This window comes from Odocoileus virginianus, chromosome 24 (genome assembly GCF_023699985.2).
Source record: "Odocoileus virginianus isolate 20LAN1187 ecotype Illinois chromosome 24, Ovbor_1.2, whole genome shotgun sequence".
Taxonomy (NCBI): domain Eukaryota; kingdom Metazoa; phylum Chordata; class Mammalia; order Artiodactyla; family Cervidae; genus Odocoileus; species Odocoileus virginianus.
This window is the reverse complement of record NC_069697.1, coordinates 22,782,131-22,799,640: the sequence shown is the minus strand read 5'-3', so window position 1 is coordinate 22,799,640 and position 17,510 is coordinate 22,782,131. Positions and strand designations below refer to the sequence as shown.

Sequence of the window (17,510 nt, the reverse complement as noted above, 5' to 3'; positions counted from 1 at the left end):
GCTGCGGTGAGCACTGCTCGTGCGCGCGCGTCCGCCGGGAGCTCCGCTGCTCGGTGCTCGTGCCCGCCTGCCCGTCGCCGGCGCTCGCGCCCGGGAGCGCCACCGGGTCCCCAGAGCCGGCAGCTTCCTTTGTGCCGCGCTCAGGGTGCGCCGCGGTCCCTCGGGACGGAATGTGGGCTCTGCGGGGGTTTTTGTCTTCTGCCCAAATTCTTGAAACAATGGACTGTAAGGGGCGCGGGGATTAAGGGGGGCGAGCTGGGAAGCGAGCTGCACAGGGGAATCATGACTTCTGCCGCCGGTAAGTGACGGCGCTCGCGCTGCCGCTGGAAAGTTTGTAGCGAGCGCTGCAGGTTTTGGGCTCGGAGCTGCTTTCTCCGCCGGGATAGGTTAGTAGTGTTCCCTCTGCCTTTCTCCCGGACTGTGGCAAGTGCGGAGCAGACGGTGTTTGCTGCCAGATTTCTCATCCCTTCGTGCCTAGAGGGGCTCTTTGGAAATCCTGTGCCTCTTGGGACCTCCCTTTGAAGGAAGACCTTGTTGGGGTCTCTTAGCTCCAGGAGAAACGGGAAATGTAAAGAGGGCATTTATTTTTCTTTCCTAAAATTTCAGCGACTTTGCCTCTGCGTATGAAAATAGTTTAGATTCCCATGTTAAGAAATCAGTTATTCTAGGAAAGGGCAGCGTTCCCGGAGTGTTGAACTTAGCTACTAGGCTGTGTGGCTTTAACCTCAGTGAGGACTGGAAACCCTGACCCTTAGTAAAGAAACTTAGTAAAGACATTGTTACTGCTGTCCTGGTCGGTTTCCTCCTGTTATCTGAGAATCAGAGGAGTAGAACTGCCGATGCCAAGGTTTTTGTTCATGTTCACCCGGTTTTTTGTGGACTTTTTTTTTTTATGTCTACCTGCTTAGTGTACACAAAGCCTTATTTTCTATCTACCTCACTTGGTCCTTTCCCTTCATCCATATGGCAAAGCCTGTTGTATTGCCTTAGTGTGCACTCTGAAGAATTTTCTGAACAACGTTCAGAAGGAACAGTTCCTATTTTCCGAAATAATTACTAAAGTGGTATTATATTCACTTATAAGAACATAGGTTAACTTTTAAGTTAGAACCAATAGTGTATTCAGTATTAAGTTTTTAAAAAATTTTTTAAATGATAATTTTCGCCCACATTGAAAGAAATAAACCTTCATTATACATTTAATAGTAAAAAAGTATAAAACTTCAAAGTTACTTCTGGAATCAGCAGTTAAGTATCAGATTAAATTTTCTTAGCTTTTCTTGCCATTTGTTTTAAATTCTTGTAACTTGAAACTGTCAAACAGCTCCCTAAATGTTCCGATTTGTGTTTTTTCTGAAGACTAGATATGCTGGAGGTTGTACTGCTAGGTGTAATCTGATTACAAACTAAGGATCTGAGAAGTTAGCCAATAGGAGTAAGAAAGCAAGGAGTGCAGTGTTCCATAGTAGTATTTCTGAAGAAGATGTTGTGGATCTTCCCTTTTGATGTTATGTGTGTGTGTAGAGGATGTCATCATATACTGAGAATTACATTATTTATAAACTTTTTTCCTTACCAAAGGAAGACTTTCTACTTACTTGAGGTGAAGTATTTTCATCCTAAATTTCTGTGCCTCAGTGTAATGAACAAGCCACATTTAATTTAAATTTAAAATGGTTGGAGATTTTAAAATCCCTCCAGCCCATTTTAACTCTTCCTTCCTATGTCAAATGCATTTAAAATTCATACCTTGGATGTATTAACTTTCAGTTCCAGTCCCAACAGTTTATAATGAATAGATGCAGAAGCATTTAATTGATATTTAAATATGTAAACCTGATCGAGGTCTCAGTTTGGAATTTTATTATTTCATTTGAATGACCCTCAAATATTGCAGGCTATTTTTATATTTATCAACTTTACAATTAAAGAAATCCACAGACATTTTTGTGGTGTTTAAAAAAAGGACACTTCCTGTGTTTAGCTGAGTTAGTTGGTTTTTAGCATAGCTGGCTGAGAAGCATTAACGACTTTTTTGTTTGCCCATCTGTTAAGATTTATTATAATTTTTTCTCACGTCTAAATGAAGAATATAGAAAAGAACTGGGGTTTTATTTCCATCTTTTTACAAAATTTTGTGTTCATCTTTCTTACAAGCTGTTCATGATGCTCTTTGGAACAAAATTTAAATTCATTAAAACTTTAGGAACATCATTTGCAACTGGGGGAGATGTTTGTTTACACTGAATCTAATCTGTGGTATTGTTTGGGCTGGTTGGCTTAATTTAAGGACATAAGAAAAATGTAGAATATCTAAATTATATGTATCCTAAAGAAGAGCTTGTTTTGTTTTTCTGCATCTGTGAAAAAGTAGGCCCACATAGAGATTTTAGAATTTTTTAAATCAGTACATGAGAAAAAGAGAGCTAATTATAGGAATATATTTTATACCTTTTGAACATGTACAGGTCTCTGTACATGTGCTGTGCTTTGCTTTTTGGCTGGTCTAGTAGCTCAGTGTTGCAATGTGGACCGCAGCCATCTGTGTGTAATAGATGACGAGTGTGTTTGTAATTGTTAGAAAAGTGGTACTAGTGCTTTACACTCTTACCTTATTTTTCCCTGGAGCCAGACAGCTGTGTAAATAAAAGATTTGCTGCTATGCTCTAAGAAGTTTCAAGTCTGACTGTTGATACAGTATTAACATCCAAAGGTGCTGGATTTATTTCAAGTTTGACATTGGAGAAGACCGTCATATAATGGCTTGTTATTTTTTGATTTGTGTTTCTTTCAAAATAGAGCCACTAAAAATAATGATGAATTTCAAATATTGCTGTGCTACTAACTTAGTTGAACACTTATTCCTACTAATAATTAAGAACTTACTCAGTAATCCTATTGAAGTTGATTCCTACAAACATATTTTATTCTGTGTTTAAATGGATATTGATTTTTTTTTTTTTTTTTTTTAAGAAATATCTTGTTACTGAGACATAGTAAAGACTATGTGTATGTGGCAACTCTGTCTGTTCCCAGGCCCATTGTTCAGCATTGGGGATATAGCAGAGAGACAAAGGGCCTGCCCTCCTGAAGCTTGTCTTCTTGTGGTGAAGACAGAGGGAGGTACACTGAAGAGAAATCACACAGGGCAAAGGGCTCCAGAATCTAAGGGTTCTCCTGAACCAGGTATCTCAGAAGTTATCACCTCAGAATCATTTAGACTTTAGAGTAATTTGTTCAGATCCCTCATTTACAAGTAAGGAAACTGAAGCAACCGATTCTGCATAAAAACTCATGGTTATGTTAGTCACCTCTCCCAGTTACATTATTGGTTTCCTCCAATACAGTGTTAGCTAAGCCAGAGTTTGCAGTTCTTTATTGAATTCATTGGGTATGCGTTGAGGTAGTTAGGTTCATGATGTTGTGCTGTATTTATTGGTAATCAACCACAGTTCATGTAGTTAATTGAATTTCTAAAACAGTAAGAGATTTATGATTCTTAGAAGCAGACCCTGTACAAAACATATTTAAAGAAAAGAGTAAAGTTGATACCAAAGATTAAAAGAAAAGATTGAACTGAAATAGCAAAAATTGATTGGGTGAATGACCCTGAAATTTCTGAAGAGGCTGTAAGATTCAGTAAAAGGTTAATGAGATGAGAGGTTTTTTTGTTTTTGTTTTTTGGTTTTTTAGCTGTGGTAAAATAACCTAACATAAATTTAGCGTCTATACTGTTTCTAAGTGTACATAGCAGTAGTGGTAAGTGCATTCATACTACTGTGCAGCCAGTCTCCAGAACTCTTTCCATGTTACAAAACTTATTATTTTTTTATTCCTTCAAAATGCCCAGAGGTAGGATGTTTTCAGAATGGTTACAGAAATGAAATCAATGTGACAGTCTGTCAGTCTTCCTTATCTAGAATAAGATGGGAGGTTAGGAAGAAGCCTAGGGCAGTCATACTTTCTCTTAAGACTTTACTTAATAGATCAAGGGTTTTATTTAATAGACCATGACACACAGCTTTATCATTAGGATTTGAATGGTTTAAAAATTTTTTCTACCTAAGAAGAAACAAGCAAAATAATAACATGCTTATTGAACATTTAATAACATTATACTGAGGAATTAAATGAGAAGACATCTGTTATGAGGTGACCTTGGTTGAAGAGGTTTGAGAAATTCTTCCTTGGTTGGTAAAAAGGAAGTAGAGCACCCTACCTTTTTTTTTTCTCCTTACTTGTGTCCCTGTAATATCTTCCCGAATTGGAGTGTTGTGACTAATTTCCTTTGTTGAAAAGAAACTCACCACCAAGTGAAGAATCAAAGCCTCTGTGTATCCAAGTACTTAAACAGTGTCCAGCAGATGGTATTTTGAAAGGTTTAAAAATATTTTTTACCACAAGTCTTTTAAGAAACATGACAGAGTGAAAAATGATAGTATAGATAGAAAAACATAAAAGAACTTTAAAAAATGTGGATGTTCAGACTGTGTAACTTCATTTTATAGGCCTTTTGTGTGAAGTTTTAGGTTCCTGTAGGCTAGAGTAGATCTGTAGAAATCTAACACAGTGTAATAGGTGCTTATTAAGTCCTTTTTATATGTCACGAAAGAATTGCTACCATAGGAATTATGGTCATCTTTTAAATGCACTAGAAACATGGTTATAAATGAGGGATACACATCATAATCACCTGGGGTAGAGTGTAGACATGTGACTTTCTAAAAATAAAGCTCAGTGAAGAATTATAATGAAAATTCCCATTTGACAACCCCTGCACAGGAAAAATACCAGCTTTATTAAGAGCCTCAAATAAAACAGTATCAATAATTTTCAGTTTTTAAGTTTGGAAAATTTCTAGTTTCTGTATTCTCTTTTAGGTTATTTTGGGGTTCAAGTGAGATAGGTCATTGATAAAGGGCATTTTATACAACTCCACTGTATATCCTTGAGATAGAAGAATACTGCTATTCACATGAGATGTTTGGGTCACATCCTATGTAAACCTTAGGCAAATTAAGCCCTTGGCACTCAGCAAATGAACCACAGTATCTTCTCCTACTGTACGGATCTAAGCAAAAGCCAGTTGTTTCGTTTAGTGTTGACTAAAGATATGGTGATCTGTTCCAGAGTTAGAAGAAAAACTGTATTGGATTTACTAACCAGTGTACACTATACCAAAAGTTGTATGTACTGGAATTGCAGAGCAATTTACAGAATTTTCAAAAGTTATACTGACTCTGCATAATGTAGTATAATAATCTACCTAGTAAAATGCATTGTCAAAAGTAAAACTGTTCTCAAACTTAATCATTTATCTTCTGCTTTGGATTTTTGGTCATCAGGCTTTTTTTTTTTTCTCTCCTTTCTAGAGATTAAGAAGCCACCAGTGGCCCCCAAGCCAAAGTTTGTTGTGGCAACTAATAAGCCAACTCCACCGCCTGTCGCACCTAAACCTGAGATCTTGGTTTCTAGTGTTCCACAGTCAACAAAGAAAACCAAACCTGCCATAGCTCCAAAACCAAAAGTTCTGAAGGCCTCACCTGTCCAGGACATCACACCGTCACCATCAAGGAAAATCGTCATGAACCTGGAAGAGAATACACAGGAATTCCCTGAAAGTACTGACAACTCGAACTGCAGAAACAGAGGGCATCCAAGCAGTGATTGTATTTTACCAGTGTGTTCCTGCCATCCTGGGTGTAACCATAAGCTTGAGAACAGAGAGAATTTGTGTGTCAAGCAGCTTGTCTTCAGGCCCCTGGAAATGCATGAGAATTTAGAAAATAACAAAATTGGTGAGTCCCCTTCAGCTGTAAAAAATCAGTATAAATGTGATTCTGTTGGTGAAAGGGTCAAGAGCCAGAGTAAAGTAGTTTTAAAGGCAAGCATCCTCGAAGAGAAGCTCAAAGATGTTTTAACACAGCGGACATCACCCTTTCTTTTTCCCCAGAAGCACAGATCCACAGACAGTCCAGAAATGAGTGATGGCTATAATTCCCACAGACAATTCAGAATTGAATTTGCAGATTTGTCACCTTCCCTGTCCAGCTTTGAAAACGTTTCTAATCATCACCGTTGCCACCTACAACTTCCTAGCACTGAATTTCAAAATTTTGAAGTTAATCAGAATGACAGTGAAAAAAACAATACTTGCTATCACTCATCTGAACAAGAAGCTCTAGAAAATGGAAAAAGGAGTCCTTTCTTATCTTCAGATGGAGATAGTAAGAAATCAGAAGCCAAAGACCTTGGCCCCTTGGAAATCCACTTAGTGCCATGTACGCCCAAATTTCCAACTCCCAAGCCCAGAAAAACACGTGTTGCCCGCCTCTTGCGCCAGAGACATATAGATACTCCCAGTGAAAATACTGAAGAACCAGAGAATGTAGACAACTTGCCTCGTCTTTTCGAAGATAGTTTGAAAAACAATAAAATCAGTGTTTTTCATCAGACCGCTCTGTGTAACCAGGAACAGGTAGACAAAGTGAAGCCAGAAACTAAAAGTGAGTTGAATGTGGACTTCAGCGGTGACAGACAAAACTTAGTCTGTTCACAGAAAGCCTTGTGTCCTGAAACATTTTCCTCTGAAGAAACGGCGCCTCTTTTAGAACCAGACTCTAATTTGGGTTCTGACGACAAGTCAGGAGATAGTTCTGATATGTCACTTGCTGAGGACAAAGGGACCAGTTTTATAAGATGCAGTACTCTATCTATGAGCCTGCCCAAGCAGCTCAAATTAACCTGCAACGAACATTTGCCTACTGCCTCTAACCCAGGAGTGTCTGCCCCTCAAATGCAAAAGGAATCTATCATAAAAGATGAAAGTTCCTCAAAAATTGTCCCCAAAAAACCTCAAAGACACAGTTTGCCTGCTGCTGGCGTGCTTAAAAAGGCTGCTTCTGAGGAGCTTGTGGAGAAAAGTTCTTATCCCGCAAATGAAGAAAAAGATTCAGAGAAGGGTCTAGAAAGAGATCACCTGCAGCATTTATGTGCCCCAAACAATGGTATGTCGTCCTCCTTTGATATGCCTAAACGGGCTTCAGAGAAGCCAGTGTGGAAATTACCTCATCCTATCATACCCTTTTCAGGGAACCCAGAATCCTTAAAGTCTGTCACTATATCCTCAAACAGTGAGACTCCCAGGGCCCTGACCAAGCCTAGAGCAAAATCATTATCTGCTATGGATGTGGAAAGGTGCACTAAGCCTTGCAAAGACTCTCACAAGAAGAACTCTTTCAAGAAGTTACTCAATATGAAACTGTCCATCTGTTTCATGAAGAGTGACTTCCAGAAATTTTGGTCCAAGAATAGCCAACTTGGAGACACAACTTCAGGCAGCCTGGCAGGTGGGGAGCAAAAAGTGGCAGGTGGGGAGAGTGATTGGCATGGCTTGTTGGTAGGAGAGGAGAAGAGAGGCAAAGGCATCAAAGCCTATTCCGCAGATAACTGTAGCCTGGAATCCCACAAGAAGAGGAAGAAGTTGTGGGGCCAGACCAGTGCAGCTAACGGACCAAGAGCCGAGTCTCTGGATGACCAAATGCTCTCCAGAGAGTCGTCCTTGCAGGCACCTTGCAAATCTGTTACCAGCGACTGCTCACCGGAGTATGAAAATATACGCCACTATGAGGAAATACCAGAATATGAGAACTTGCCGTTTGTGATGGCTATGGGGAAAACTCCCGCGTTGGAATGGCAGAATTCCAGCAGTGTGGAGGACGCTGATGCAGATGTGTATGAGGTCCAGGAGCCGTATGAAGCTCCAGACGGCCAGCTCCGACTTGGACCCAGACACCAGTGTTCCAGGTAACACCTAGGTGTCAGACAGACACGTGTATCGCTGAAATGAACCCTCAGCAACCCTCTGAGATAGGCTGAGATCTCGCAGGTGGGGACAAGTAACTTGGCAAGAGAGTGGTTTATTTGATTTTATGTTTTAATTAATTTTTATTGAAGTGTAGTTGCTTTATAATGTTATGTTAGTTTCTACTACACAGCAGAATGAATGAGCCAGACATATACAGTATATCCCTCCCTTTTGGACTTCCTTCCCAGTCAGGTAACCACAGTGCATTGGGTGGAATATCCTGTGCTATACACTGTATTCTCATTAGTTATCTATTTTATACATAGTATCAATAGTACACATGTGTCAATCCCAGTCTTCCAGGTCCTCCAACCCCTATTTTCCCCCTTGATATCCATATAGTTGTTCTCTACATTTGAGTCTCTATTTCTGCTCTGCAAATAAGATCATCTATACCATTTTTCTAGATGCCACATACTTGGGTTAATATACAATATTTGTTTTTCTCTTTCTGACTGACTTCATTTTGTATAACTCTCTCTAGGTTCATCACGTCTCTACAAATGACCCAGTTTGAGAGACTGGTTTAGCTAAGTATATATTAAGTTATTTCCAGAGTGCAGTCTCTTTTTATCATGTAGTCAGGATGGGTATTTGCAATGTAACATTTAAGTCATTGACTTAAAAGTACCAACTTGGAATATAGAGCAAGATCCTAGGGGACTAAGTTGGCCAAGTCAATGAGGTTTATTTGCTAGGTATAAGAAATCTGTGAAGTTTTTGAAATCTATGTGTTTACCTTTGGTGCCCTTGTCAGATAAAACCTCTAAATTTGCAAAATTCACTACTCTTTGAGGATTATTTATTTTACTTGTTGAAGGCTAATTACTAACTTCAGATGAATATAGGAAAAATGCAGGAAAAACATATAACTCCTGCACTTTCTCACTTTTGTATACATACTTCTACCCCTGGTCTACCTACTTTGTCTGTCTTATTTGAAACCTTGCCCATCCTCGATGGTCCAGCTCAGCAATCCTTTGCTTTCTGAAGCTTCCACAGTTACCTAGTGGGACGTGTTTGCCTCCTATTCTGCTGTCCCAGTTATGCTCTGATGCTGTGGTGTTCTCTATCTCAGTCTTCTTTATGGTAGAATTGTTCATTGCCATGCCTGATTGGTGTTTGGTTTCAGGCTCCATGAAGAGTTCTGGCCATATCTTTTTGTCCTGCATGAGGCCAAGCAAGGGGCTTAGTAGGGATCAGTAGATTTGGTTGAGTAAATGGAAGAATGAGCGAAAGAAGGGCAAAGGGGTTAACTCCAGGAGCAGCTGCCTTCTCTCTCCCTAGTCACAAAGGGAGCCTTGGCATTGTGTTGAAAGTGTTTTATGTTCATCACAAAGCACACAGACCCTTTTGGAAGTCTTTATATTCTTTCTTAGGTTACTAACTTCAAGCCTTAGACTGCTTAGGTCTTAAAATAGGACTTCTGTAGAAATATTAACACATGTGGCACATAGTAGGGCCTAAAAAAAAAAGGATTATTGGATAAATTGAATAAATCAAATTAAGGAGAATCTTAGTTGTTGCACCAAGTTAAATAAATTGTTCTTTTACCTTTCAGATGCTCTCTTGGCACTTTTCTTTGCTCATAATCTTCTCTGCCCTTCCTCCTTTAACTCAAAAAGACTTACCTCCTTTGCCTTAACTTTTCTAAATCTGACTCCATCCTGTTTACAGCTGTCTACTCTGAATGTTAGTACCTAGGTGAAAACCTCTCCCTTGGCATAAATATTTCAGTGGGGAATAAAGTATCCAACTTTAAAAAAAAAAAAAATCTGTTTTCTATTTTCATGCCTGCTCATCTCACCACGGGACAGTTTTGTTGATGCTGCCCTCCTTTTTAATAATTTTTTATTGGAGGATGGTTGTTTTACAATGTTGTGTTAGTTTCTGCTGCTACTGCCCTCCTTTTAACAAATTTTTGTGTGTTATTGTGTATGTGTGTATGTTGAAGGGACGAATTTGGCTTTGTGACATGCTGCTGCTGCTAAGTCGCTTCAGTTGTGTCCAACTGTGCGACTCCATAGACGGCAGCCCACCAGGCTCCCCCGTCTCTGGGATTCTCCAGGCAAGAACACTGGAGTGGGTTGCCATTTCCTTCTGCAATGCGTGAAAGTGAAAAGTGAAAGTGGAGGCGCTCGGTCGTGTCCAACTCTTAGCGACCCCATGGTCTGCAGCCCACCAGGCTCCTCCGTCCATGGGATTTTCCAGGCAAGAGTACTGGAGTGGGGTGCCCTTGCCTCCTCCGCTTGAGCAATGAGTGGATGCCAACAATTGAGATAGGATTAGGTTTGGAATAAGGGTAGTGAGTTTGCTTTTGGGATATGTTGGATTTGAGGTGCCAGATAACTATTTAGGGGAAAGCGTTAGTTACTCAGTCATGTCTGACTTTTTGTTACCCCATGGACTGTAGCCCACCAGGCTCCTCTGTGGAATTCTCCTGGCAAGAACACTGGAGTGGGTTACCATTCCCTTCTCCAGGGGATCTTCCTGACCCAGAGACTGAACCCGGGTCTCCTGCATTGCAGGTGGATTCTTTCCCGTCTGAGCCATCAGGACTTTGTGACATACTCCTATCCTTAGCTAAGATGAAGTTTTTTTCCCTTGAAACTGGAGATAGGACCCTTAGTGCTAAGTTTTCTGTTGACCCTCAGACTTGATCTGAAGGGTTTGTCATTATCTCTAATACGAACTGTAAACTTTTGGGACTCGTTCTTCATCTGGTTTGCTTCTTATGCCTTTAGGGCACTGCTGCTCTGGTCGGGGGGACGAGGATGGAAGGGGTTAACGTACGCATCCAGCCAGAGCAGCCGGATGGCATTCACAAGAAAGGCTTTTTCTCAAGGCCACAGGAAACCGAGGGCGGCTTTGGACAGGTTGAAGCTGTCAAGTAGGGCAGCCTGGTAAAGAGCGGGTGAGCTCTGCTTTTGAATTTCACTTTCCATGGAGATTTTTGTTCAGGCCTGGAGCAGGGAGGCCTGAACAGGCTGGGGAGTCCTAAGATGTGCCAGCTGAATCAAAAGCCTTCAGTCACAGGGCTAGGCTAACAGTGTTGCCTGGGAGGGCGTACCTTGTGTAAACAACGTTGAGTGTCGGAAGAGAAAGAATTCAAGCTTCCCAAGGAGGATACCTGGCTACCCCCAAAATAAGGTAAATGCGAAGTGCGGTATTTGTTTCAGGTGAGCTGAGTGGGTCCAAGTGGAAATCCTGTTTGATAATCTGGCTGTTGAAAATACAGATCTGTGTTTTAGAGTAATTAAGATTCAATACCCTATGTTTCTAAAATGATAAGAAAAAACACAAATGAACCCTGTTTAAAATTCTTCTGCTGAAGTGAATCAAAAAAGTGTCTTTAACAGTTTCTTAGACCTCGGAGAAGAGGTTCTGGATCTTCCAGAGGGGACTGGTTCACAGAAACGCACTAGTTTTACAGTCTACTTAGATAACCGAGCAGATTCTGGATTAGTAAACAGACATTTGCCAAGCTTGGGGTAGCCCATATGGTCTGGATGTTTCATGAGTATAGATGTTTCTTGAATCCAACAACTTAACATTTACAGATTCATAACAACATGTTTGTAACTCTTCAGGAAAGAATTGCAGGCAGCCCCCAATTTCAAAAAAGGATTGTGTTCTGAAAGTTCATGATGATTTGAAACTCAGTGTATTTCTCAAAGAAACAGTCGTGGCGATGATGATAAAAGCCCCAGTTTAGCCTCCTGGTTACATTACCCGTTACTGTACTGGCCTCCCCTTGCCTCTTTCCAGGTAAATTCTTCCCCTCGGTGCTTTGGGCTGATGCGGGAGAGTTGGCCAGGGTGGAGCTGAGTACCTGCAAGGCCGCAGAGCAGAGCTGCTGCTTCTGAGGCAGCAGGGTTTGTGGAAAGGGTGAGGCAACTAAGAAGGAATGAGGAAACTGGGGGCTGGGCTGCGCAAGACTGCAAAGCACGGACAGTGATAAGAAGGGAAGGGCTGGGTGGTTAGGAGTTAGGATGCACTGCATTTGCTTTTCCTTTACTAGTCTGTTTCTCCTTTACTATTCCTACCCCTCCCCTAACCCTCCTCAGTCTCCTTGTGATTGACCTCCTCAGTCTCTGACCTCAGGAAAGAGGGAGTGGAAGAAACTGAGGAAGGGGGCTGGATGGTAAGGAGAGGTTGAACAGCCAAATCTCAAGGTCAAGGTGGATGGTGTCATAGAAACATTATTGCTGATGTCCAGTCGCTCAGTAGTGTCCAGCTCTTTGTGACCCCATGGACTGCCGCATGCCAGACTTTCCTGTCCTTCACTGTCTCACGTAAGTTTGCTCAAACTTATGTCCATTGAGTCAGTGGTGCCATCCAACCATCTCATCCTCTGATGCCCCTTTCTCCACCTACTCTCAATCTTTCCCAACATCGGGGTCTTTTCCAGTGAGTCGGCTCTTCACATCAGGTGGCCAGAGTATTGGAGCTTCAGCATCAGTCACTCCAATGAACATTCAGGGTTGATTTCCTTTAGGACTGACTAGTTTGATCTCCTTGCTGTCCAAGGAACTCTCAAGAGTCTTCTCTAACACCACAGATCATAAGCATCAATTCTTCGGCACTCAGATTTCTTTATGGTCCAACTCTTGAATCTGTACGTGATTTCTGGAAAAACCATAGCTTTGACTAGATGGACCTTTGTTGGCAAAGTGATGTCTCTGCTTTTTAATACACTGTCTAGGTTTGTCATAGCTTTTCTTCCAAGGAGTCAGAGTATTTTAGACGCTTAGAAACATAGCCTAGAAACATAGCTTTAGCTTTCCCTAGGTAGGTTACCACTGGGTCATTGCTCTGGGTTCTCAGAAGTAATTTTGTTGGAAGTAAGATAGTGAACCATTTTGGAGTATTCCAGTGCTTTTGGGGGGTACAGTGACCCTCTTCCTTGATATGTTTCAGACATAATACATCTAAAACAATTGTCAGGCAGTGGGCCTTTCTCTCTGGCATGCAATTGACAAGTGCTCATTCACTTCACTAAGAAGTGTGATTTCCATAAAGAAGTTTCTAAAGATTAGGCCTCTGATGTTAAAAGAGTTAGGGACAGATCACAAAATAGTAGTGCCCAAACAGTGGAATTTTCCTCTTAAAATTGTGGCAGATTTCCTGATTCTATAACCCAGAACAATTTTCCCTGGAAACATTCCAGGTTTTTCCTCTGTTGTTTTAGTTTCTTCTTACTATAAGCCCGTCAAAGAAAATGTGTGGTAATTGGGTTTTCCTGGGTAACCTTTCAAGTCCTCAGTTTATTTATTGCATAAGGCTGACTGGTATCAAGCAGTGTGCATTCAGAGAAGGAAGGGGGTGCTACTCCCTAGGAGTTTCTGCCCAGTGAGACTGAGTTATAGGATGATAAGCTTTGTCTGAGTTGTATTCCAAGCAGGGTGTTTGACTTCACAGAGATGATGACACTTGACCTGTGGCTTATGAAATGGAAATGATTGGATTTGGCATTTAGATCATTTTCTAACCTCAATAAGAGTGGTTTCATTCTTTGTTTTCTCCTTATTTTAAATACAAAACTGGGCTTAAAGAGCAGCTGAATGGCATTTCAAATCTCAAGTCCCAGTATGGCATTTGTGTTGTAAATCTTCAGACCCAGCCTAGAAGCTGTCTCTCCTGGGTTACATTTACCATCTGGTAGTTTTGTTGGATTTTAATATAATGATTAAAGTATAAATTAGTAGCCCTAATGAGCACTTCCATGGTTGTCATAGCGCCAGGAAGATTAAGCACAGTTAAAGGGTGGGACCTGGGACTCGTACATCTCAACAGCCGCTCTTTCCTGTGAGTTATTTTCAGCATCAGCTCAGGAAATATCAAAAATCTGTATGGCTCTTTAACTTCGTGCTTCTTGTGTTGGAACCATAGCCACATGGTTTTGGCAAATCTGTTTGTTTACATACTTACCCTACATTTGAAACATCAACTAGAAGCCTTGGATTTTATTTCTTGGCTACGCAACTTTTCTTTTTTCCTTTTAAATATGTACTAGGAATGTACACAAATGTGGTATTTTTGTCCAGCTATATTCCTTTGGTCTCATTCTTGCCAAAACAGATAAGTTAATATTTTATCAAATACATATGTTTTTATGTGACAGAATATCACTTTATACTTTTAGAGAGCATATTTTTAGCCAGAAATAGAATGAATATCCTACATTGTGATCGAGTGTATACCCACACACGCCCGTGTGTGCGTGTGAGCACATCCTGTCTTCCTTGGTAAAAATACATTGTTTTGAGATAGCTGATATTTGCACATTTGGGAAAAAAAAGATGGCATTGTTTTGAAATAATTGGTTGGTTTTTCCATGATTTTTCAATAGTAAAAATTGAATATATAGTTTTAGAATTTAGCCAAGGTTATGATTTTTTTTTTCATAAAATTGCAATTAAGAATTGTATCAATGAGGTAGAAATTGCTTTGCAAAATGAAATTTTGGTCTTTTTCCTGGAAAAATTTTCCCAGGAATGTTTCTGTTTGGGAAAGGGCACATGTGGGAAGGGTAACAAAAAGGGCCTTCCTTCTTTTCCTGAGCATTTTTAATTTCTGTAAGGACCTGATAGGTAAAAATTAGACAATCCACCAGTCTGTGAATGGATTAAACCTATCAGTAGGATGTTTGCAACCTAATGAATTGTTGCCTTAGAAATAATCATGAGCAGGAGTTGGGTTCCCAGCCTTATCACAAGAGCATCTTTAGTATATGAAAAATGCAATGGAAAGTAATGGGAAGTGAGACTGGGACAATAGCATTAAAACAGAGCAATAAAATTAAATGAATAGTGTTTATGATTTTTAAATGCTGATGTATTCAGAGAGTGAAAGGTTAATGTGTTGATGAGGAAAATAATAAGGGAGGAGGGACTAGTATGAAGAGGTGGAGAAGATGACCTTTGGCACACCAGTCCTCCAGGTGGTTCAGGGGAATTCCACATGCAGGCCCCTGTTCAAACAAAAGGGGATGAGTATATTCATATTTCAGGTATTCACTAGTAATGCCTGTACTTGTATGCTACTTTAGTAAGTTTTCTGTGTTCTCCCAGACATTTCTTTTAAATGCATCATCTTTTCCTGGAGTTGCATAGACTAATTTGGTATTTAGGGAAAGCCCTTTATTTTAAAAGTAGACCTGTTTATATTAGCCTGTTTATTTTATGCTTTCTTGAAACTGTATGAGGTACAAAGAGAAGTTCGAGTTACAGTAGTTTTGGGTGTGGGGAGCTATAAAGCAGTGCTGACCTTTTTATTAAAGACTGAGTTTAAGAGTTAAGTTCAAGACTAGAACTGCCTAGTTTCTTCTGGGTAGTATGGAAAAACTACTTTGGTGGTTTAGTTTGGATCTGGTGTTTGTGCATCTCTAGAGGAAAAAAAAAATATTTGCAAGTAGTTTTGTCATCAGGCAGAGGTAGTCTATCACTGGGGCTATAAAAATCAGATTGGTTAAATAGGATATCAGTGGAGTAAAGTACTTTGATAGTATTTCCAGAAAGGATAGCTCTCTTCTGCAGTTTTCTTTCAGACTTCTTATCCCTTTTTGTTTGCATGTATTATAGATCCATTCTGGTTCCATGTAAGTGTGAATTGGAGTAAGGTTGTATAAGGTATTATTACCCTTTTATATGTAAAGAAACAATCATGGTGATAGTGACTTCAGGAAAAATGGGCAAAGATGGAAATGCAAATAGATTAGTGGTTCTAAGCCCTAACATTGAATGGTCTGTTTACCAGACTCTCCCATTTGTCAAAGTATTTTAGTTTCAGCTTCAGGAAAGGTGAAATAATAAACACTGAACAAAGCAAGTCAGTTTCCCCTGACTGTTTGGATAAAAATTTAAAGGAAAACAAACACATTTAGCCTTTTTCTGTTTGAAATGCTATCAGTGCTTGTTCTTTTTAGCTCCTGTGGATTCCATTGAAACCTTTGTTTTACTTAAATCACATTTTTTTTTTAAGTAAGTTTCTTGGTAACATATTTGTAACAATTGATATACTTTGTCATATATTATTATCATTAAAACCTTAGGAATTAAAGTAAACAAATTAAAGACTTGGTTTCTAACAAACTTAGCATAGCTTGGTTTTTGTTTTGTGTTTTTTTCCCCCACTTAATCTGAAAAGCAGTTCTGATTTGAATTGCATGACAAGTGTAATTTCACATCAGGAAAACATATATAATAAATAAAGAAGGAGTAATTGAGTAATTGGAAACATTTTTCCCTCCTCTTTCTGTTGGTCTTTAGATGTATCCACAGTCATAAATAAACAGATTTCAATGTAAATGAGTAGTTTTTGCACTATTTAATTTTTCTTTCAATAACTTCACTGTTAGGAAGAGGAAAATAAAGCATAGTTCCTCTGTAACTCCCAGTTAAGTTGTGGGAAGGACTCTGGGGGCAGGGCTCGGGGCCAGGGGGGCTGGGTGCAAGTAGGGATAAATAATGAGATCGTTCACTAGTCCAGTATGATTTATTTGTTAACAAAAGTTGGGGTGAAGACATTTAAATGGGGGCCTTTGGGGTAGTTTGAAAAGTTTGAAAATTGAAGTGTGTCTTTTAATTTAAATTTAGTTTAAGTTTAGTTTTAGTTTAAATGTAGTTTTAGAATCATTGAAGTTCAGAACTAAAGGAGGTGTTAGAAATCATTCAGCCCAACCTCCTCATTCACTTGATAAAACCCAGCACAGCAGGATTTGTTGACTTTCCCTACACCAGAGAGATGGAACTTGCGAAACGGTGGCTCCAACCTGGTGCTTCAAAACACCGCATCTCCACTTCTAACGCTCTTGTGGAAGCATTACAGAGACCACAAGTTTTAGAAAAGTCAAGTGATCTTAGTTGCAGAAAGCTTCAGGATTGCTTGTACCTTATTGCTGTGGCCTTATTTTCTCCTGCTATGACGGATAATGTTCCCCGTGTGAGCAAAGAGGGCTGCCACACAGCTGCATGTAAGCATGGGATTATATGACTCCTACTTTTTAAATGGTGATTTCAGGGAGGTGAGTGTTCAAACTAAGCAGAAGCTTTACAAATAATCTCATGCCACTAATATATGTTAGAATATTAGTATTTCTTTCCTTCAACTCTCTGATTCTTCCCATCAATCCAGTTTTTTTCCCCCCGTTTCACCAAAACTTTATTGATCAGACGATATCAAGGATAAGAAATGCTGGTAATATCATATAGCATAGATTCCATATTTAATAGTAACAGCTGATATTTCTGATATACCAGGAGCCCTCATGAGAGTTATTTATATGCAGCAGATCCTTGGTTTGATTCCTGGGTTGGGAAGCTCCCCTGGAGAAGGGATAGGCTGCCCACTCCAGTATTCTTGCCTGGAAAATCCCCATGGACAGAGGAGCCTGGCAGGCTACGTTCTATGGGGTCACACAGAGTCGGACACAACTGAAGTGACTTAGCACACACGCAGATCCTATAAGATAGATGTTATCTTCTATTACAGATGAGGAAGCTAAGACTTGAGTGAGGTTTAATACTTGCCCAGGGGCACACAGCTGATATTCAGAAAAACTGGTCCTGAGATGTAGTAATTTTAAATCAGAACGTGTTCATATTACAGACTCTTGTCTACCCAGGAGACTATGATTGAAAAA

At 39.9% G+C, this 17,510-nt stretch overlaps 1 protein-coding gene across 2 annotated transcripts in view; it reads left to right on the top strand.

Moving 5' to 3' along the window:
• Nucleotides 1-63: 63 nt before the first annotated feature.
• FGD6 (FYVE, RhoGEF and PH domain containing 6) overlaps nucleotides 64-17,510 on the top strand; it is a 113,283-nt gene continuing 95,836 nt past the window's right edge. For both annotated transcript variants that reach the window (XM_020877907.2, XM_020877906.2), the window contains exons 1-2: nucleotides 64-298; nucleotides 5,373-7,806. In XM_020877907.2, the coding sequence (XP_020733566.2) occupies nucleotides 283-298; nucleotides 5,373-7,806 (2,450 nt within the window). In that variant the 5' untranslated portion in view covers nucleotides 64-282. The remainder of the gene's footprint in view (nucleotides 299-5,372; nucleotides 7,807-17,510) is intronic.